This window comes from Sesamum indicum, linkage group LG10, assembly GCF_000512975.1.
Source record: "Sesamum indicum cultivar Zhongzhi No. 13 linkage group LG10, S_indicum_v1.0, whole genome shotgun sequence".
Taxonomy (NCBI): domain Eukaryota; kingdom Viridiplantae; phylum Streptophyta; class Magnoliopsida; order Lamiales; family Pedaliaceae; genus Sesamum; species Sesamum indicum.
This window is the reverse complement of record NC_026154.1, coordinates 9379399-9402183: the sequence shown is the minus strand read 5'-3', so window position 1 is coordinate 9402183 and position 22785 is coordinate 9379399. Positions and strand designations below refer to the sequence as shown.

General features: G+C 34.9%; 1 protein-coding gene across 3 annotated transcripts; it reads right to left on the bottom strand.

Moving 5' to 3' along the window:
- On the bottom strand, nucleotides 2418-18752 carry LOC105172275 (peptide-N(4)-(N-acetyl-beta-glucosaminyl)asparagine amidase). Of its 3 annotated transcripts, none has more exons than XM_011093652.2 (17): nucleotides 18567-18750; nucleotides 18422-18475; nucleotides 17664-17831; nucleotides 16888-16986; nucleotides 16515-16601; nucleotides 13595-13677; nucleotides 12696-12809; nucleotides 7227-7281; nucleotides 7074-7160; nucleotides 6568-6623; nucleotides 6412-6471; nucleotides 6178-6265; nucleotides 5326-6081; nucleotides 5164-5224; nucleotides 4070-4172; nucleotides 3029-3163; nucleotides 2418-2897 (listed from the first exon to the last, which is right to left on the bottom strand). In XM_011093652.2, the coding sequence occupies exons 1-17, from the start codon at nucleotides 18642-18644 to the stop codon at nucleotides 2894-2896; spliced, it is 2088 nt and encodes a 695-aa protein (XP_011091954.1). In that variant the 5' UTR covers nucleotides 18645-18750; the 3' UTR covers nucleotides 2418-2893. The 3 variants fall into 3 exon arrangements, with proteins under 3 accessions (XP_011091954.1, XP_011091953.1, XP_011091955.1); XM_011093651.2 differs by having other exon boundaries at nucleotides 2825-2950; nucleotides 18567-18748; XM_011093653.2 differs by lacking the exons at nucleotides 2418-2897; nucleotides 3029-3163; nucleotides 4070-4172 and having other exon boundaries at nucleotides 5164-5232; nucleotides 18567-18752.

Below are 22785 nucleotides of genomic sequence, written 5' to 3'. Positions count from 1 at the left end.
CGCGCTGTAGGGCAGTGTACGGTAGGTGAGAGCCTATGTAGCCTTGTCAGTGCGTGAGCAGGGTTGCGCAAGGCAAGCACAGTGCGCGCGCACAGCCATCTGTGCCAATAGCGGCGGGGCAGCTGAACGGCTGGGCCGTTTTTTAACTGTTTTTTCAAAAAAATTGGATTTTCTGGATTTCAGCATATTTTCTTAAATAATTAACTTTGCTAATTTAATTTTTGAAATAAATTGGATTTTTTAATTAAATTGCTTAATTAATTGGTATATTTTGTGCATTGAATGCACATATTTTATTATCCATTTAATTACATTTTTAAACATGTGTTATCTATATATAATTTTAATTTTATAATATTGAATATCATAGGTAATATAATGCATGGTATGTTTTATATGTGTTAAGCGTGATTATTCAGAACTATTATGCTTAGATGTTAGTTGGATTAACATGAGATGATCATGGAGCCCATAACCATATGTATGGATCTTTTTAATTTCTATTGGGTGGGCCTGCATGCCCCTTGGTTTTATCTCTCTTCTCTCTTCTCTCTTCTCTCTTTTTATGCCTTGAAATAATAAGGCTTGCTTTCCTCCCCACTCATGTAGTCCCCCCGGCCATAAATAGAAAACAACCAGTCCAATTGATTTTTTGGTCACCTTTTCCAATAGAATGATATGTCGTTAGTACTTGCAAATAAAAATGTGTTGACATGCGCTTTTACATGAGTAGTTGCTTATAATAACGGCAGTATGTAGACATGGAGCGATGGTAAAAAAACTACATAAGTATTATATGAATATCCTTTGACCATCTTGAACAGCCTGTGTGGCAAAATAAAATGAAAATAGCTACAATGCGTAATAAAAAGAGCTATTATGCAAAACGAAAGAGTTTTGATGCAAAACGAAAGAACTATAATACGAGACAATATTGATGAGCCTGTGCAGCATGTCACGAGGTTTCACTAAAACATTAACTAATGAAAACTGAGGTTGAGTTGCTGGAAAAAACACACTATATTACCCTCTTGTAAGCAAAATAGGAAAAGAGGAGTTTAATTGATTGTCTTTATCATGTGATAATTGCATTATGAAATAAGGTTAATCGTATTGGAAATAAATTGATTATATTTATATATGTTGCTTGCTTTGTCTTGTCTAAACTATATTTAATTTACATGTATAGGTAGTCTCGGTTTACTTACTAAGTTTCAAGCTCATTCCTCTACTCATATTTTTCAGGTATAGATCTTGTTGTCCCTACTCATCGAATGTTAGGTCCGAGATTTGCATTCCAGTCAGGTTGGGCCAGTATGCAATTTTCTTCTCACTAGCCAATTAAAATAGAAATCACATTTCAGGGATATATAAATATGAATAATAAAAATGAGGATGGCATGTGAACTAATTATGAAAATTTTATTTTGTTGTATTTGGTATATATATATATACATACATATAATCTTGTAGATGGGAAGTTTATTGTGATTGTTTTGACTATTATTAGGTGTACATTCAACAATTACTGAAATATTTGCATATATATGACATGATTTATTTAAAGTGTGATACTTAGGTGATATGTTGTTGTAGTGCCGTTAGGAGGGTGCTATATTCAATTATATTATGGCACATATTACATTCTCTAGGAAGTATTGGTTGAATTGTTGTATTATACATAAAATATATATGTATGTATTATGAATATAATTACATGTGTGCATTTCATGGATGATGGAAGAGTCAAGTGAAAACACTATTGGCCCAAATGAGTCATTAAAGTATGTACAGGGTCATGATCATGCATCTAAATGTCAGATATTAAAAGCCCAAAATAGAAACATCTCACAACCATATATAAATACTTTTTTATGCAACAATTCCTAAAATCTATACAAGGGATGGCTCCACACCTACAACCGCAACCACAAGATGTAGTCATTGCTAATAATTGTGAAGTAGTAGAGAGACATGGTACAAAGCTATTTGCAAGTATAACTGATCCTATAGAAGCAGAAGAATGGATGAGAAACATAGAAAAAGCTTTAGGCATAATTGAATGCATTTATGAACAAAAGTTGAGGTATGCAGTGCCTTAGATTGGTGAAAAATTGTTCCAAAGAATAAGAATCGATCAATCACCTTAACCTGAAATGATTTCTTGAGAAAATTTGCTGAGAAATACACTTCACCAATCTATAGAAATCATAAGTTGAATTTCTTGAATTAAAGCACAATGGTCTATTGATCAATTAAAACAATTATTATCACTTTGTCAGAAAATCTATTGTATATATTAATGTTTCAATAAACTCAGCCAAACATTCTCTAGGACCTGACTTATAGAAGAACTTTGTTATGTACTAGTTTCCTATTATGAAACCACAAAGGATATCTACTCTTGGACAGGGGAACAAATGATCAAAGATCTTGTAAATTATATATCACTCAGAAGGTTCAAAGTGCAGCAATCTACATACAAGTCCACAACTGCAAACTGCAGAATCTATTGGCAACATCACAACACTGTTTTAAATCTTTCTACTCTTCCCTTGTACAGGTAGAGAATACAAACAAGCAATAGCAGTGAGAATGAGGTGGACATCGATATCCGAGTCAGCCACAAACAAGTTCCTGAACGAGTTGGTGGTTAAACTAAAACCACCAGCATCCTCCACCTCATGGAAATGCACCCCGTAGGGAATAAATTGTTTCCTCGAGCAGAGAACTACTGGAAATAAAATTGTGTTTAAGGCTGCAATACAGACACCAACGAAACAAGCATGCCAAGCAGGAAATTTGGTTCCTTGGAATTCTTTGGTTTCTGATGGAAAAGCAATAAGCTGTAGTTCATACTTGGAGACCATCTGTCTTGGCATAAAGGTCGATGCTACCTATTTGAAACCGTGAATTTGATATTACATCTCTGACTGCTAGAAACCTAAACCTGCAGTTATTGTAATTTATGAAAATTGATTAAATCATCAGTGCATCATGATGCAAGCTTCTAGGAGTGAACTTTTACCTGAACGCATTGGCCAAAAATGATGGAGACTTGACTGCAAATGTTTTTCGCTGGAAGCGTTTGTCAAATTTCTGAGAAGTTTGCTTATCCAAAATACGCCAACTGGAGCCTCCATCTTCACTTCCTTCAATGATCCTATGGGAATAATGACTCACCACTTAACATTCTTCCAAAGAAATTTGATATAAAAATACAAGCACATAACACATATATGTATACACATAGACAGACACATGTTACAAGTATTTTATAGAGTGATGACCATAACAAAGACAAAAAATAGTTTTTCATTCTGTAGAGTGTGTATTTATGCAATACCCCTAGATGATGTGTAGGGCATTTTTTGTGCCCCTTAATCCGTTTGACAGTTTTCAGCAATGCCCTTGTGGAGGAGCAAGCAGAGGACACGATTCTTCAGAAATTCCCAACTCTTCGCACAACAATTGGCAAAAGTACAAGACAGCACGCAAATTAATGTTATTGAAATCAAGGAAAAGCCACCCACCTAAAACAATTATTGGGGAAAAAAAAATTGCTCAATTAAATTGAATTTTTTGACTGGAAGCAACTCATCGAATTCTGGGGCAACCATAACTCCCTCAAACATTGCATTATATCTTACAATCAAAAGGCCTGCCACAATGTCCGACAATATAGAGTTAACATGGCTTCTACTGCTGTTTCTGCTCCTCATGCTCTGGACCATTCAAACTAAGAAATATTTGTAGGGCTAGAATATGGAACTAATATAAAAGAACATGACCCCAGAAGAATAATGAGATGGTCATCTATTCAAATGCATGCTTATGTTAACTTTCTCTCTTTCCTAAGCTACCAGCTGTATTGCCTCTTCTAAGTCTTCTGATCAGAAATGACATCCCTTTGACATTCTCACCCACAAAACGAAAAGGAAAGAACAAGAATACCACACTGGCAAAAAATCAGAAAAATGCAAATGTCACAATTTATCCACATGCATGTTGCTAGAAGTAGCACAGAACACACAACCGGAAGCATTAAAAGAATTCAGAAATACCATACCAGTCTATTGGATCTCTCTCTGGAGCATCATTGGCTGACATTAATTCATAAGAAACTAGCTCATACATCCGGTTATCAGACACCTTATAAATGATCCAACATCCTACAAAAACCAAACTTCTCTGTTATATAATGTATATATATTCAGTCAAAACTTCATCGTTAGATGATGTGTGTAAGTTGAGTCGGTGAAACAAGTATATACCAATCTGACATTCTATGGGCATGTGGGTCTACCTTCTTTGACATAGGGCAGAGTGTAGGGAGGACAACCTTATATAACATTCTTAAATCCAGAGCATTAAGCTTAGCAAACAATATCATCTGGAATCTTAGACAAATGACTTTGCAGAAGTTTGTATCTGGAAATGGAAATATGAGCCCAAATAGAAGGGTGGCAGTTCATTAAGAGTATGATGGATCACACCCCTTATTTTTCATGAATTTTAGAAAGTCCCTCGTCAAACAGAATATCCTAAGCTGGATAATTAAGCAAACAGAGAAGTTCCAACACAAATTCGTCATTTATGTTATGAATGAGATGGAACCCAATCTCCTTTTCAAGTCACATGCAATTTTTAAGGTTTGTTTATCGAGTTTGAACTTCATTTAAATAAAGGTCAAATTTTAAATATAAACAATTGTATTATGAAACACAGCAAGACGTATTTGATCCATCATTAAGATAGTTCCCACCCTTCAAATTACTTGTGTTGAAAGAGTTCAACAACAGCGATCATAAAGTCATTGTCTACAGATTCCACAATATGTATTCAATTAGATGTTACTACTATCCATCTTGATATGGTTGACTTTATTCTCTCACACAATAATTTTCAATTCAAGGACAGTACCACCAAATTCTCATCCAAACATATATTACAACATAAAGTGGCTATGTTTGTATCATGGACTGACCAGTGGAAACTCAGTCCCCAATGCTATTTTAAAAAACATAAAAATAAGGCCATTTTGAAGATAGCAAAATCCCCCCAGCACCCCACTTAATATTTTATAGCCTAGAAAGTTAGAGGAAAATGTTTAGAGAAAAAGATTCCATCTATCCAAGGATATCAAGAGAATGCTTCAAATACCTGTAGCACCATTTGGTTCTTCCCACTTTGACATCCGAGTTCCATCGAAAGCAGACGTGACCTGATTTACTCCAAACAACAATAAAAAAACACAAAAACAAATATTGTTGGGAACAGAATTGTAGAAACCGAAATCAAAGAGTACAGTTAAAAGCTCCTTACTATTCCAAAAGGAAGCTCCTCGCCGCTTCCAAGCACAAAACCACAACATATTCTATTTAACTTCAGAAGTGGCCAAGATGGAGTTTCTTTGTTCAACTTCTCACACTTGTTCAGATTATGGATCAAGTCATCAAGCGCATGAAAGACAACAGGGAGTGCCAAGGACGTTTTTACAGGGTCTGAAGCTAGGCATATATCAGTTGTCCCATCAACGCCAATCTCAGTCTTTAACGAGAGGGCATCAAACAGTTGTCCAAAAGCGGGAAGCATCTTACTGGACAACAAATCAGTTGACACAGCATTTATGGTAGTTCTCCTAGTTTTGAAAGGAGAATTCCTTAGACTGATCAAAATCCTCTTGAAGTTCTCAAGAACTTCTGTTGCTCTATATTTATCATATGTTTGCTCAACAAATTGATTAATGACAGGAAAAAATGCATCATATATTTTTGTTACATGCTCATCTACACATCTGCGAACTGGACAAGATGAAGAACTTATAGAACAATGGTTGTCAGAACCAAATTCTGATCTTGATATGCGCCATTCTTTATTCCCACTTTGTCTTCCAGGAAGTGAGATTGCAGCATCATCTCTAGAAAACAAGTTCCTCTCAAGCTCTTCCACCTCACTCTTGTCTCGTTCATCAAGCTTTAAGAGCATCTCAGAGACGAAGTTTTTACGACATTCTCTTGTGATATCAGAAAGTATACTCGCCAAGGCAGGCTCAGTAGTTATGACTCGTCTAGACAAAACCTGCAATAAAAATATCTCTGAAGTCTAAATTTACAAGTAGGGTTTCAAACGTAAAGGGAAGAGTAGTGCTAAATCAGAAGCTTAAAATAGTAGTACCTCATGCCACTTTCTTGTGTAACGTTTAGTGACATCACAAACTCCATCTCTAGATACAGCAATTACATAGTCCAAATTTTTTTTCCAGCTGCAAAGAAAAATTAAAAATCAAGTTAAGATGGCGACAATCACATTTATATACGATTGGTAATACAAATCATTAAACAGCATGTCGTATAATCCAAGATCATGAAGATTTTATTGAAAGATACTGCTGTCAGTCAAGATACTTACCCTTTCTCATACAGGAGGGGATTATCATGTATTCCTTCACAAGGATCAAGATGCATCCATCTGCATATTGTTTATCCCATGAATAGAACATTCTGATGCTTGAATAGTGTGGGCATAAATTGTAAATTGAAGTAGCAGCAATGGGTTAAATTTTACCTTCCCAGATATGGTGAGAAGCACTCTGTCCAAACATGATCCGTGAAGTCCAAGATCTAGAAATGATTAAGAGAACATTAGAAGCATTTTAGCAATCTCTTCCGACAGTTTGTCAGAACAAAGAACTTGACATAACACAGTGCCCAAAGAAAACTCGGAAAATTTACAAAATTTACATAAAGTTCAATGGAGATTATGAAATATGAAAAATTTGAGGTAATATTAGGTTCCATACCTCGGAAAACTTTTTCATTCTCAAGCAACCAAACCAAATTTGGTAAAGCTTTTTCAGATAGAATTCACCCAAGAGGAATCCTCCCTTCACTCCAAATATTTTAGAAAAGCCATAACTTTCATATATCTAGTTATTATATTTTATATATAATCATATATGTGTAGATATCTTCTACATATTTCAATCATTACATCAACAAATGTTTACACCCATAAAAAAGAAAACACTCTTATCCAGAAGACAACAAGGAATCTTTACAAAAGGGACATACCAACCGAGATTCATAGCCAAAAGCTCGACAGTATAGTGTGAAGCAATTAGCCCACTCCCCACAGCGGCCCTTTCTTGTTTCCAGAAGCTGAAAAGAAAAATGTGTTAACAAATTAAAGATTCAGAACCTTTTCAGCCCCATGAAATATCATACCTTCAGTGGGTCATTGTATCTAGGGAAGCGGGTTACATTTGAGCATGACTTGCAGCTGCAGAAGTTGGAAATGGTGTCAAATAAGTGAAATTTTGTCCAATATCAAACATTACCCTTTCTTTGTGAGCGGAGGAAGAAATCTGAAAAAATAAAGAATAGTAGCAGCTTCATCATTGACAAAAGTTTGTTGTGGATGCTTCGCACATAAAAAAACCCCAGAAGGAGAAAACAGAGCAATCCCCAACCATTTGAGAGTCCGTAAAACTATTCAAAACAAATCCTTCCGTCAAGAGCTAGAGCACTTTAGAACCTGTGTAGAAAGAACTCTGATTTTGATATCGAGTGGTCATATATATCGTCTATGCTTTTGGAACTGTTGGTGGGAATCACACGATCGTCCAGTGACCACGAGCACTTTAGAGTTGGTAAAATTTTCAATCAAATCCTTCAGTCAACACCTAGAGCACTTTAGAGCCACCTATGCAGCAATGAACTCTGGATTTAACATTGAACGGTCATATATATCATTTGTACATTTGGAACTGTTGATTGAAAACAAACATTTGTCCAGTGAGCATGAGATATCTTGGGGTAAATAAGGATGACTGGAAAAGGTTGTACTCTCTTCTCCTCTCTCTCTCTCTCTCTCTAAAACATGGACACTCTATCACATTCAGCTCATGGAAGATATGGCAGACAGCAGACGGAAGAACAGGCAAGACTTCACAAATTAGGCAGAGCAAAAACAATGAACCACATCATATTATTTGACATCCAGCTGTATTATAGTTGTTTGATGTACTGGCTTTCAAGATTTCTGACCTTTTCATTTTAACAGACATATGACATGTTAACCCTCACGATTCCTCCATTCTCCTTTATTTGCAGCCTTTACAAATCTCAGTTCAATTCCTGCTTTATTAGTAAGGAAGAGCAAGAAGAAGCACATCTTTGCATGATGACAAATAGTTACTAATTCTTTTTTGAACAAACCCCAAGACACATTTGCCTCTTTGCAGCTTTTCTTTATGCAGTACTCTTTGATTGCTTTTTCTAAGTGTAATTTTTGTGCACTCACAACAAAGATTTGTAATTGATCTTTTGCAATACAACTAAGAATTCCGCCCTAGAATTTTCTTATCCAATGACTTCATCTGCAAAATCTAAGCAACATCAGTGAAATCATAATTTTAGTCATAGTTTCAAAGTACATCACTGCCCATCTTGAGCTTGTTTCCACCAGATGACGGTTCAGAGAGAAATTCATTAATTCTGAGTGCAATGTGTCTTGTGATAGCTATTCATCATTCACAACATCAGTAAGGCTGGCGAGATATGTGTCTACTTGAGATTTTTATTGTTATGTGGCCGTTTTATCCTATAGTCTTTTCACTTTTCTTGTTTCTGTTGTAGTGAAGGGACATCTCTATACCCATTATCTGGAGATAACAAATAAAAGTTTTAGTGCTACAGTCCAAGGTTGTGTGATAATTCCGAGTTCTGTGCATTGCGTACAGCTTTTGACATGGAATTCTACACTGGATGTGTGGAGGTAGTGGAGATAGGTTGTCACACTACTTCCTAGTCGAAATACCAAGTATAAACAAGATACTCTTATACTGTTTGTTTTAAGTGCAAAACTGCAAATTAGTCATAGTTTTCAATTTTCTATTATATTTGTTTATTTTTTAATAAACCACGATTTTATCTACACTACAGAAACGCAAATGCACATTTCATCTTCAATTATATCATTTTGACAAATTGAATCTTGAATTTAAACTAGCATTTACGTAACGACCATATCTTTTTCCCCCTAATAGCTCAATAGTCTAACAAAATCATAAAAAATTGAAGATAATCAACTCAATAAGGTGGTATATAATGTTAGGAGCTTTAATATATATTTAGTGCTTATGAAATATTACTAAATGGTTTTTGTTGAATAATGGTACATGCAACTAATGGCTCTAAAGCTGTATATTGGGTTGAAACATGCTACTCCTTGCTGTTAGGTGGGAGAGGAAGATCTAGAAAATTGATGTTCATATTAATAGTAGGAGATGATGAAGAAGATGTCCACGACCTGGACATGTCAGCAGTAGAGCAAAGCACCTCATGCAGATGATTACATGGCACACATTGAAGAAGAAAGAAATCAAAATGCTAACAGAGGAGTATTTCGTAACCCTAGTACATATTCCAAATTAAACTAGTTTGTTTTTTGAAGAACCTATGAAAATATTTTGCGAACTACTAATTTAAGTTCTTGTTGATCTATAGTCACACAGAGAATCTTTAAAGGGTCAACTCCAGGAATAAAACATTCAGTTCCACGAACTTTTCGGATGAAATAAAATATTGAAATGCACAAAAAAATGTGTAAAATGAATGCAAAAAAAGTAGGTATAGTTGTGCCCAAGTTCTCTATTTTTAATGCTTTACAAGATCTCTATATGTAATCAATACTTGATCCTTGCAGAGGTGGAACCTAGGGTTGAAGAGTCTTTTGGTTATAAAATTAGTGGTATGAACTTGAATGAAGTGGTTAAGGAACTTAAGAAGTATGACACTATAAAATTTAAATGGGCACCTTTCATTGCACAATAGATAAGGCACCAGAACAAGACATGTCATAAATTTCACGATTTATTGTGACAGAAGCAGAATTTGTCAATCTCCATTGATTGTATAAACAAACAAAAAAGTGCAATCTCCAGTTCTTGTCTTATGGATTAAGTGGTAGAAGAAAGTGGAGGCAATGTTTTACATGTTGTGATAGACAATAAAAGATCTTTCAACCATGCAGGGAAGCGCTAATATACAGAAAAGAAGGTGTTTGTTTTGCTCACTGTACGCAGCAAATATTAGCGAGATAAATGAATGGCTAGTTTTGTATACGATGGCAACAAGGTTGTGAATCTAATCAAAATTTATCTAAAGATAAAAATATTTTGGAGACGTATCACGAGATTTGCTATAAGGCAATTATGTAATATGAAGCTATAAAGGTGTATGAGATGATAATAAGAGGTAGATTCTTTTGCAACTATAGCAATAAAGCAAGTGACAAAGTGGGAGGAGTGCTTGGGATTATTAATAGGTGTCCATATCCGCTATTTTTCTTGCACTAATATAAGGTATTATTTTGGTAAATCAACTTCGAGTGCCTTTGATGTTTGTTTCTTAACTTTTTCTTCAGCTCATTCCTTCAATATTTGATCACCTATCCGGTTTTACCAAGCTTAGCTGTACGATCTAATACAATCAATGAGGTACAAGTTTGTTACATCTTTTAGTATGATTAGTTTTTCTTTTCAGTTAATTTTGATATGATACATAAAATCTTTGGTGATCCTAAGGAAATTAAGTATGCATATATATATGTATATACCAATTATAAATGGAACTTTTTGTTGATACCTTGAGAAAATTGGAACTCCAGTTGTAAGACTGAAGTATTTAACTCGCTTTCAGGTGTCAACTCAATTTAAAAATCTTTTTAATTATTTCTACACATTCTTTTTTGATTGATACGCATGATCTTTAAATCAACTTTTCAGATTTTAGCTCAGTTATGGTATAATAATGACAATGAAGCACCCAACCTTCAAAAGATAGTTGTTCAAGTTCTCTTTCAAACATGTGGCATATCAAGGTTGAAAGAAATTGGAGCACTTGACCATTGATTTATACCAGATTCTGCAATTTTTTCATAATTCAAAACTACGCAAGAGTAAAAAACTCTATGTACATTATAACTCAATTAGTTTGAACCATATTTTTCATGATCACATGTTGGATGACTCAACATGGGAAATAAAGATGCAGTTGTTGCAAATGTAAAGTGGTTACACAAAAGCATTCAACATACTGAAGGGACAGGTGATGAAAGTGTAAACAATGATGAAGATGATGGACCTCTTTTCAGTTGTCTCATTGGTCAATTAAGAAATCATACAAAGAAAAAGGCAACCGAATTTCATCCAAAAAAATGCTGAACAAGTACTGTTCAAGGGCAAGAGTGCAAAAATCTCATTGAACGGAAAGGATGAACAAATTTTACCTACTTCAAGCAATCACAAGGATAGTGCAAAAAAACTACAGATGATGATATGGTGAAGCTGATGATACGAAGACGATGACGACGGGGGAGTCAGAAGAAGGCATAAAGAAAGCTAGCCAAGTCATGGCATGTCACAATTTGAAGGCAATAACATTTACTCTGCAACTCATGATACAAACCAACCATGGTTACCGCTGTTAAATTGAGAACATTCATTCCTGCCCGTACAAACAGAATTTTCTACTGAAAATGATGTTTTTCCATCCTAGAGCCATGGTAAGAAAAAAATCCATAATGAGAATTTTATGCAGAATTTGGTAATCGGCCATGGAAAGTTGTCACTACATATAATATCTCCACATGCTTATTATAGGAGTGATGATGGAGATCATTTTGAGCCCCAAAACAGAATCAATTTTCTTTTGATTATGTATGTATTCTTGGGCTATATAAAATACATTTCAAGTAACTAATAAATATAGGAATCTAATATTTGACATCTGAAATTGAAGTTAAATATAACTTGGTGTTGGCCTTACAACGTCCCCAAGTCTATGTGTATTTTAACAACTCAAGATGAGTCAGTCAAGAAGCGTACAACAAGAGTTGGATATGCAAAAAGCGTAAAGTAGCTATTTTCTTCTTGTCACGTGAATCATCTTATTGAAAAACTATAAAGGATTATGTGATTCTAGAATTTGTTTGATTTTTACGTCTTAATCCCTTAAGCCAGTATAACTTTATGATTAATTTATCAATGTTTGATAAAATAAGAGTTTTTATATGTAACAGTAAGTACCATTTTCTGACATTTATATTATTCTATAATTTTACTAATTACATCATTTGTCCACGTCTTCTAATTATACATATATATATATATATATATCAATACAACTGATAAAATCATGGATACCACAACTTTGAACAAGGGCATCATCACCATCAAATTTTTATGAGACAGAGATTCGTGCTCGTTTCACGCATTCTTCATATTGCCTCCATGTTTACTCAGATACAAAGTATATTCCAGTTCCCATGGATAGTAGTAAAATTAATCATCTCAGTAAACATCGATGTTGTGTGCTGCATATGAGAATGTAAATTTTGATGGAAAATCAGAGCATGCATATGTCAGAAAACATGTGAGGCTTGTGTAAAATCATCTTGATTAGTGAAGGTTACAATTAACTGACACCAAGTAAGATTCATTAAGCTTTGTAGTGCATCCGTGTCATTCACCAAGCTCGTGCTACTCAAAGCTTAGTAAGAAGAAATAACAAAAGTCATTGTGTATTAGCAATGAAATAGCGAGTTGCAGAAGGAACTTACCAAATGCCAAAGACAAAGTACAACAGTTGATAAAAGATAAAACAACTGTAAAACTTAGCAGTAAACTGTACCAGTAAAGTTCAACGCGAGATGCCCCATAAAGTGATTCTGAATGATTTGCAACTCCCATGCCCTGATTGATTGTGTCATTATTGCAACTATCACAAGGAGGTGCATTCACCCACCTAAGGCCATGAACGTGGAATGTCCACATATTTTTGCTTGTCAGTTACCGAAGCTCAGATACCATAGAAAGTAGATGAGTAATATTAACAAAGAATAAATAAGAAAGAAATTTTCCCCCAAGTATGCATTTTCCTATTACTATTATGGATGTTCTGCAAAAGGTATTTTCGTTCTCAGCAAATCTATTAAACAGACTTCCTCTTATAAGTACAATCAGGAGAAGCACTAGCTCACACATCGAGATTAAAGCATGCACAGAGGCAACGACTGCATTTCTCAAATGATTATCATCTAATCAGAGACAATTTCCCAGGTAAGAAACTTGAAGACAATTGCAATTTTCTACCTTTCTTCTTGGTCGTTTGTTTTCCTATGCAGCACTAACCTCCCTATATATACAAGTTTTTACTCATTTTCTTCTTCAATACTTATGATGTTGTTGATATATTGTGTCTCAAACAAAAATAGTTCAAGCATCAATATCATCTTTCTCAATATGGCAACCATTACCAGACAGCACTCTATAATTGCTGAGTTGACCTAACAGGCATATAAGAGATTATATGCTATTCTTTCATAAATTATTTGCTAAAATTTTTCCATTAAGCAGGTAGGATATTGTGCTGCAAAAGATGAATCTTCCATTCCAAATACATATGTTCATCAAAGAACAATTGTGTGGACAATAAATTGCATTGCAAAAGCATTAAAGAATATAATAGTCTTCTAGAAAGATTTAAGCAAATGCTCATTCATAATTAACCAAAACATGGTGGATTTGGACCTGAATGACTGCTTAAACCAGAGAAGCAATTGCAACAGGAATGCATGATCAAGTTCATCTTTCGCTGGTTTGAGATTTCCCTCCTAATTCAAAGCAGAAAACTGTGAGAAATGCCAATTGGCATGAAAATAATACAAACAAAAGGAGAAAAAAATATATAATTTGGATCTTATAGCAACATGTTCTGTGTCTTTTCTGAATTTTCAGATCATCATTCTCACAATAATCATCTGCCATGATAGTAGGATGTACATCAGGCCGAAATTAAATATGAAAATATAAAGAAGAGGACCAACCCAAGAGTAACATTGCTCTTATCAAGAATATGTGAAGCACTCAGTCCTGTAAACTAAAAGATCTGTTCTTTCGAACCAAATAGGTGTCGTCCTTCCATATCTGTACAGGAATCCCAATTAATAGGGGAAATGAGAATGATAAAAGCAAATGTGGAAGAAAATCTTTGTTTCTTTGTTTTGCCAATCTGCAGCCTTACCCAGTAGCATCACTACCCCATATCAGTACCTATCCAGCACAACTCTTCCTCTATTTTAAGGTTATCAAGAGATAATAGCTCCCTGACCAGATAATACCTATCCAGGGATGATACTTTCATAAGAGCAACTGACCTCCATAGAGCCAGCAATGGAAAACTTTATTTCCCTCATTCTGACTAATTAAAAGTATCAAAAGTAAATACTACTTTCAGACCCGTTCTACTTTCTACAACATCAAACAAAACGTTTGCAGCCCTGCCCAGACTGATTTCATAAATATTTTAACTTCTTTGCTCATTATTATCAATCACAAAACCTGTCTCCAACATTAATAAGTCGTGACCACTGCCCATAAGGGGTGCGCAAGAAAAACTCAGCCCCTTTTGGATATCCCATCAATATGATGGAGATAAATGTACAAACAGATCATTCACGACACTCTCATCTTCACACGTGAAAACAAGAAAGATAGCTTAAACATTATCAACACTGACTGAAAAATTAAAGAGTGAACACTCTTACATCCCATTGCCACCTCACCTTCTCCATGGTCATTCCAGCCTAGATCAGGCCTCACAATCATCCATTTCAGAAAAATTCACCTATCTATAATACATTGACTAATTTCATCAGAATAGCTGGTTAGCAGACACTGGCCTACATAAGAGTCTAAGACCCCACTTCTAATGATAAGAAGAAATTAATAGTTCCCCAGATGGTATTTAATCAACCTGATAACTTCTCCGTGAGAGATCTCTCCTAAACCGTTGACATGTTCACTTCTTTTTAAAAGAAGCTCATGAAGGAAATAATAAAAGGAAAAATGTTAACCCAGCAGGAAATATTATTTTGTTTACAGAGACCAATTCTCTTTCTTGTCAAGTCTGAGTATATAAGCACGTGAGAGACCTTGGTATCTAACAGAAGCTGCCATAAGTAATCCCAGTTTTCATTTAAAGATGCTTCAAGCAAAAATATAAGCAGTGACCAACTCACAAGTAATACTCGATTTCTCTATTAATTCTCTTTACCAAGAGAAACTTTGACTTCCAACACAGATTCTCCCATAAGGGTTTATCCCTTGATGTGTGTGTCATGGTACCCAATTAAATTCCAAATACATTATTTTGAGCATTGTCATATCATCGATAGGTATGGTTGAGATTCTTTATGACTATTAAAGACTCTATCTCCATGTATTTGAATAGAAGTCCATGCGTATCCTAGTAACATTACATAATTAGTTTTCATGATAGAGAAATGTGTTTATTTATCTTAATCGGGTAAAGTAGCAGAAGTATGATGTGATTTAGTTCTGCTTGTTCATCATCAGCTGGAGGGGATGATTTATTTATTTTCTATCTAATCCTTTCGTTCTAACTGCTTTTTATGTACCTGTGGAGTCTTTGTCATTTACTTAGATTTTCTTCCCCTACTAAAACTCTTCCTTTCATCTCATAACTAATCCATTTTTGCGGAGACAATATATAATTAAACTTACAGAAAACCAAGAGTCCACTTAAATATATAGTTAAGCTTTACAGAAATCATACTCTGTCTATCTTAAACCGAATGCTCTTAGATTCTTTATGAGAAGTCCACAAGTAATATTTCATTTCCTAAAAAAAAATATTCTTTCCACAAGTACCCGTTCACTTACATTACTGATGTAACAACAGTTAAATCTACAACACTAAGGATACTCAAAATTTCACTTTTTGCAAAGCAACTCTATGCCAATCAAAAAGGTAAATTCGTTATGGATGAATGGGAAGAATATAAAGATTTAAACTTTCTCAAGAGTTCAAAATTATGAGTATAAGCTAAATTTAGTGCCATCTTGATCTCACCCATTCATAGTATGAGAGAAAGTTAAGTTGAAGCAAAAACAAATGATTTGGCATGGAAATTTGGTATTTCCATATGTAATTCTCAAAGATCTATAAACAGCACTGCATTCTGAACACTTAATAAATCAAGGGGCCGTACCACATGGGCCGATAAGATGTAATCTCATTATGTTCATCTGCATTGATCTAAGTGACTGGAAGAGACTTGACAAATCAAACAGTGCAGGTTGAGTGGTGTTGTTCTTTCAAATTTGAGTTTTTACTGTACTAAAAACATAGTTATATGATGAAAGGAATGTTGATTTACCTAGTGTTTAAGAAAAAGAAATTTGTAGTCCAGAAAATTTGAAAAACAAAAATTCCAAGCTCTTCTTAGGTAGTAAGAGTTGATGACTTGATAAGATGAATTATTTCGTGAAAGCTAACTAAAACATTTGTCATAGTTCAAAATGCAAAGATATACGAACTCTTTTTGTTTTAAACAAGATATTAAGAATTTGATTCACATAACTAGGTAGTTTGTGAACTTGGTTTGTCAAAAGAATAGACTTGGATGTTGAAGATTGCAGCGTTTACCCTAGCCAATGCCACCATTGCTTTTTCCTCAAGCTTTTCCACCGGTACTGTCTTTCGAGCTGCCTCCTGTCGATGTGGATCTTCGTACTGTTCCACCACCATGTAACAACAATAACAAATGTGTTTCCATCTTCTTCAAGAGAATACCGAAATTAAAAGTTTTATCCACTATTCACATTCCAGAGATGCCAACAAATCACATAAGCATTTCAAGTCCTAATCCGGTTAACATGATAAGTTAGAACCATTGCCTCAGCATTTAATTTGAGACACTCGTTGTTCTCTTCTCAGCATTAAAGACATAAGCAAGGATCCATAAACTTGTACGAAATCAAGGACCAAATTAGGAAAATGAAACATTCTAAATCATTACCATTAAGACTTGATCAACATAAGGTCGAATCCTCTGCTCAACTTGCTCTCTATTTTCACTTGTTACAAACTGTTGCATCATCAATGCTTCTTCTTCTGCCTAAAACAAGGCCAGAATATCCTTAGTATTATCCAACATAAGAAAAATAGAACAACTTTATGTTCATCTAGATTCTAGCTAATAGAGTTAAATTCAGAATCTAAAAATCACAGAATTACTTCCAATATGACTTCCCCCCACGGTACAGTGGAAATAAAACCAGCTACTAGTTTGAAATGAATATAATGCAACTAATGTATGGGTTGAAATCTTTCTCCAAAACCTCCAGCTCAGTACATTCTTGTTATCCACCTTATACTTCATGTGCAACACTGTCACAGGCCCTCAACAATTAGTATTTTTCTTCAAAAGAAAATGGCTTGAGATTAAAACTTTAACTCAACCTCAGTCAGTGGTAAAAAATATGTTGAAAAACTTTTAAAAAATATGCCTAGGAATCTAGTATTTCCAAAGACCTGGTCCACAATCATGTAGAGAAAAAGTTACCTGCTAATCTAAAATAAGATTGGCAGACAATTTTTACTTTTTTCCTTTCCCAAACCTCATATAATCTATCCTGTAGCAATTCATATTCTAAATCCTATTAAGACTATCTTCAACTGCGTTTGTCAGTGAATCACCACTTACATGACTATGACATATTTTGCTGACAAATTGATTAGATCAAGCAAAGCAAAGAAACATACAAAGAAGCAACTTAAAATTAAAAGAAAAACCTGCAGTATTCGAGCTAATTCTTCATCGGATGTCATGAGATCAGCTGTAGTTGTTTCCATTTCTTTGGCTTTTTCATCCTCATCAATTAACACCACCCGTAACTTTTCAGAAATCAAGTTGAGATCAGAATCATCCAGTAACATGCGATTTTCGTCACCTCCCAATATCTGTAGTTACATATCAAAACTCCCACCACTAAATTCAAGCAGAACATTATCTACTCATGCTCACATTAGAATATGAATCATTTAAATAGTTTTTGTACTCATGAATTAAACAATCCATTCACCAGCACAAATCATGATGAGTCCATGCACTGGTGCAAATGATATCGAGCCAAATGCCAAATGACATTAAGCCCAACTCGGGTAACTGCTAATGATACCAAAAGGGAATGCAATCAAGAAATTTGTATGCATCCTACAGTTCTTAGGAAAATCTAACACTTGATTAATGTGATGTACTAAAAACATGTGTACTAATCCTTTAAAATATTTTTCCTAATTGGTCATTGCTATTGAAATCACCAAACACCGGGTATAGACGGCAGAGCGCCGAATAACACACAAAATTGTTCTTTGACCAGGCAGAATGAACATATAAACATTTTGAGATAAACAAATGCTGGAAGAAATATGCAACACAAGATATATACAGAATCCTCTTTGTTCTTTGATCCAGCAGAATGATCAAAATAAACATACCTTGCATAAAAAAAAACAAAATAATAATGGGTAAAAAGGTTTAGAGAAGAGACCTTTTGTTGATCAGGAGGAATGGAGGTCAGAGAGAAGAGCTGGTACTGCAACACCTGAAAAGCAACCAAAACAAAGCGGAGAATTGATTGAGAACGATGATAAGAGAGAGAGAGAGAGAAAAGGGTAGAGCTAAGTGTAGAGAACTTCAAAGCCATCATCTGTGTCATATTCGAGGTCGAAGGCGGAGCCGCCGTGTTCAACGATGAATTTTCGAGCCACCATTTTCGCCGATTCTTTTCTCTTCTTCTACTGTACTCTTCTGCCACCCCAGAAACAGCAGTTCTAATATCTGATTTATATGTTTCTGGTAAGAATCTAGAGAAAACAAAGTGATGGGTTTATTACAACCTAAAACACCATAAAATAAAAGGAAAATATTACACTATGTTTGGTTTTGATTTTGGCCCATCTTTGAGATAGGCCAAAATATACATTATGTTTGTCTTGTTTTATTTTGCCAATTTTAGGAATATTTTTTATTGTTCTGAAACATTATTTTGATTATTTTTTGTCTAAAAAGTATACATATATATTTTCATACATATACATATACATATAAATATATATTTTCATACATATACATATAAACATATATAAAAGAGAAATGATTTGATAATGGAAAGTACTTTTCGCCTCCACTACCCAACATCAAACATACTCATATTTATTTTATATTATCTTAAAAAACAAATCCAAACATACACACTATCTCTAACTTATACTTATTTATCTTTGTTTTTCTCTCTCTATCTCCACAAAATACCCCAAAACAAGTTAAAAGCAAAACCAAACATTATGTTAAGTTTTTCTATTTTAAATGAATTTTTGTTAAATTTAACAGTAAAGTTAATGAAATGACCAAAAATACCAAAAAAAAGTAAAAGTTTGAGAACTAAAATTACTTTGAAAACCAAAATCGCATTAGTAATTACATTTGAGGACCAAAAAGGCATTTATCCTTAGCATTGTCAAATTAGATACAAATGGGGTTAAAAGCATTTTACCCCTATTTTATTTCTATAAGATCAAAGAAAAACTTATACTTCAAGAATAATGCAGGGGGCGGGCGAATTTGGTGATGGAAGAGGAAGGTTTTTGTGTTGTACTATGTAATGAATTATTGCCCTAATAATCACATACAAAATATATTTATATACTTTGAATAGATAAACAAGAATGTGTCTAGATACATTCTATTATCTTTAAGGTAATTCTTCAATCCATTCGAAATAGAGAAGACTTTGAATATGACCAAGCTAACACTTTCAAAAATACAATTCTTTGGTCAACTTTTCCTCCATTAATTTTTGCTAGTGGGTCTTAATCATCGAGCCTATTTTATGAAAAATAAATTCAAGGCCCAATGAATTTTAATTAAATTCAATTTAATAAGATTTATTTAATTGAGTCCACTAGGTATTAAATCCAATTAAATAAAAGTCCAAATTGTCTCTTATTAATTAATGGAATCCAATTCATTAATTAAATAAATACAAGCCAATTAATTTAAACTTGGCTATCCATCCAATAGACCCCCATGTGTGAGTAATCCAATTACTTATATCTTAGGGAATTAATTTCAGATTAATTCCTTACTCTTTCTCGATGATTTGTGTGTGACTCTTTAGGTTCACCTTTCAGCTAGACTTGGGTTAGTGTTCAACACTATTATTAATTAAATCTAATTTAATTAACATTTCTTGATTAACCCTTAATCAAGAAAGTCCGTCACCATAGGTGGTCGTCTAGCAACGGTCAATGGCACTAGGGACTAGGTGATTTTTCGTGTGAACATTTAGGCTCCCGAGTCCATACGGATACAGTCCTTCCATCTATCATCTCCCGGCCTTAGTCTAAGGCATGGAATTAGGTTTCCATTCTAGACTAGGCATCTATGCTTAATAATTGAGATCTCATTACGCCAAGTTTCTCGACATAGGAACCTCTTTTTCCTATTCGATCAACGACTGTGGCCAAAGATTCATAAAGCGTGAATGCATCTCTAAGTGCATAGGATATACTTCTATCACATACTGACAGGGGACGAGTCCTCTTCTTGGAACCGTCCTCGCTATATACTTCGATTGCACTGGACAAAGCTTACGATGACCATGTCTGTAACACAATCACCTCTCCCGCAGATCCAAGATACAGTCATCATATGTACGTAACTGTCGTGGTTCCTTAAGTCTAAGGACTACTCTATTACTATCAGAGCTGGGGACTTAAGTCATACCGACCAAGTCTCTAAGGCTTCCATATGACGATCCCCATGAGTTAGTTTAGTCAGTTGACCACCTTGTCAACTAACCCACTGAAATTGTCTAGACGTCCAACGTCTATCGTCGATGAAACGGGACATTCATCCAATGAATGCAATACTCAGTGCAAGTCTTAGTAGGATTCTTGAGGCTCTCGACTTGGAACGTTTCAGCCCAACCCTCAGAAGTTGGTTTCATTGCCGCCATCTAATGTGCAGCCCAATTACATGGGTTATTAAGTAATCTGTGGGCATCTGTTGTGATGTCAAAGCAGTACTTAACGTAATTTTGCAAGCACAACAGACACATGCACCAAAGACATAACTTACCATATTCATCGTACAATATTGCTTAAATGAATATTTTTTTACTGGTTCTCAAAACCGCCAATCTAACAATTTGCCACTTGACCTTAAAGCCAATTACTCATGTTTTTAGAATATTCTGATCATGAGCAATCTACGATACCGGCTAGGTCTTATGAGTCTACTATAGTTTCTATCGATGTCCTGCGGTCCAACCACACGTTACATCTTCCTATCATCACTCCAAGCAGATGATGTTGTCTAAGATTTTTTCTTGGACCTGTCATGAGATCTCGAGCCTTTTCACTTGTACTATAGCCAAGTTGTCATCCGCTAAGATGACTACTAGCGCGGGTATACTAGGTACCACACCCAACAATTGGGTGTTGTTTTTCAATCCTAACTGTTTTTCCAATATAACCTTTTAAAGTTGTCATACATTCAATTTTTCATGATGAAATTCCTTGTGGTATTCCACTTGGAACCTTTCCAATATTACTATATTATCATAAAGTTTGAATGTACGCTCATTTTAAGATTAAACATTATTCATATTATGCTGGAAGCTATAATCGCTATAGCCTTCCAGAATAAACTCTCCGTCAATGTGTGTCAAAAGCTCTTCTTTAATCCTTATTCAGGAATTAAAGATAGGCCTTCAACAGTTGTCTGTTGTCTTGTCGATGCACACTCGATATCCGTTGTTATGCTTAAAAAGCATAAGCAACGTTGGGCTTAGTGCATCGAACTACATCCCTATGCTGCTTACAGCAAGGGCGTAGGGGATGCCAAACATCTAAACTCCTCATCAGTCAACCACAACTGAATCTTGGATAGCTTATCTCTAGATATGAATCCAATTCCTATATGAAGAATTTTATAAACAATATTCGTGTTTTAGAGTCAGACGACATCTTTATATCATTCCAAATGATCAAAGATGTTTTTAACATCTAAAACACTAGGAACACAATTGAGCTCCCACTGACCTTCCACCTTATTCTTGACCAAGTATGTACCTCATGAATTTGTCAAAACAAGCATCCTAGTTACAGGACTTTCAAACCTAATTTGAACTCAATAGCGGATTTTATGGCTTCAAGCCATTTATCCAAATCGATGTCTTACGTCGCTTCTCCTTGTACGGTCAGATTCAGGAACTCATACCTATCAACTGGAGCGTCCTTCGGAGAATCTAGATATGGTCAGTGAAGTTCTGGTCATATATAAATTTTGACTAGCAAACCATTTTTTCATTTCCATTTTACCCTCGCCCACCAAAGCGACAGGAGCTCAAAGCGCTTGCAGCGGCTGACTTTTCTTCATCCTTCTTTCTCATTCGGTGTTCGGCGCCCTTGCCTTTTGTTCTTGAGGTTGAAGCCTCTAAATTCAACACTAGTGGCAGGATTCTTTAATCGTTGTCTTGTATTGGTCCAACCATTTTTATCAACTCATGAATGATCTTTTTAAGCCCATTGAGAGTTCATGATAAATAGGTCAAAAAGTGGGATGAAGAGACTGAAGAATTACGTCAATGTACATCTCCTTTCAATATCAACATTGAGGTTATCGAACTTTTCCACAAGAATAGCATCTCAACTCCATGTTTATGTACAGACCACCCTCTGTCATCTTGACTTCAAAAAATATTTTTATCGCGGCATATCTAATATGCTGATTTGGTGCAGTATAAATTTGATATATGTGGAGCATTATTAAGCCAACATTGTCCAACATGCCATGTGGAGAGCCTTGTGGGAGGCAATCGATGCCATTCTCATTCCATGAGATTCCCAA

Excerpts from the sequence above, each read along its gene's own strand:
- LOC105172275 (XM_011093651.2), bottom strand. The coding sequence starts at position 18,644 with ATGGTGGCTCGAAAATTCATCGTTGAACACGGCGGCTCCGCCTTCGAC. Across the intron at positions 17,832-18,421 it reads TTCCTCCTGATCAACAAAAG|ATATTGGGAGGTGACGAAAA; the intron begins GTCTCTTCTCTA and ends ATGTAACTACAG. Across the intron at positions 3,164-4,069 it reads GAGAGAGATCCAATAGACTG|GATCATTGAAGGAAGTGAAG; the intron begins GTATGGTATTTC and ends TTATTCCCATAG.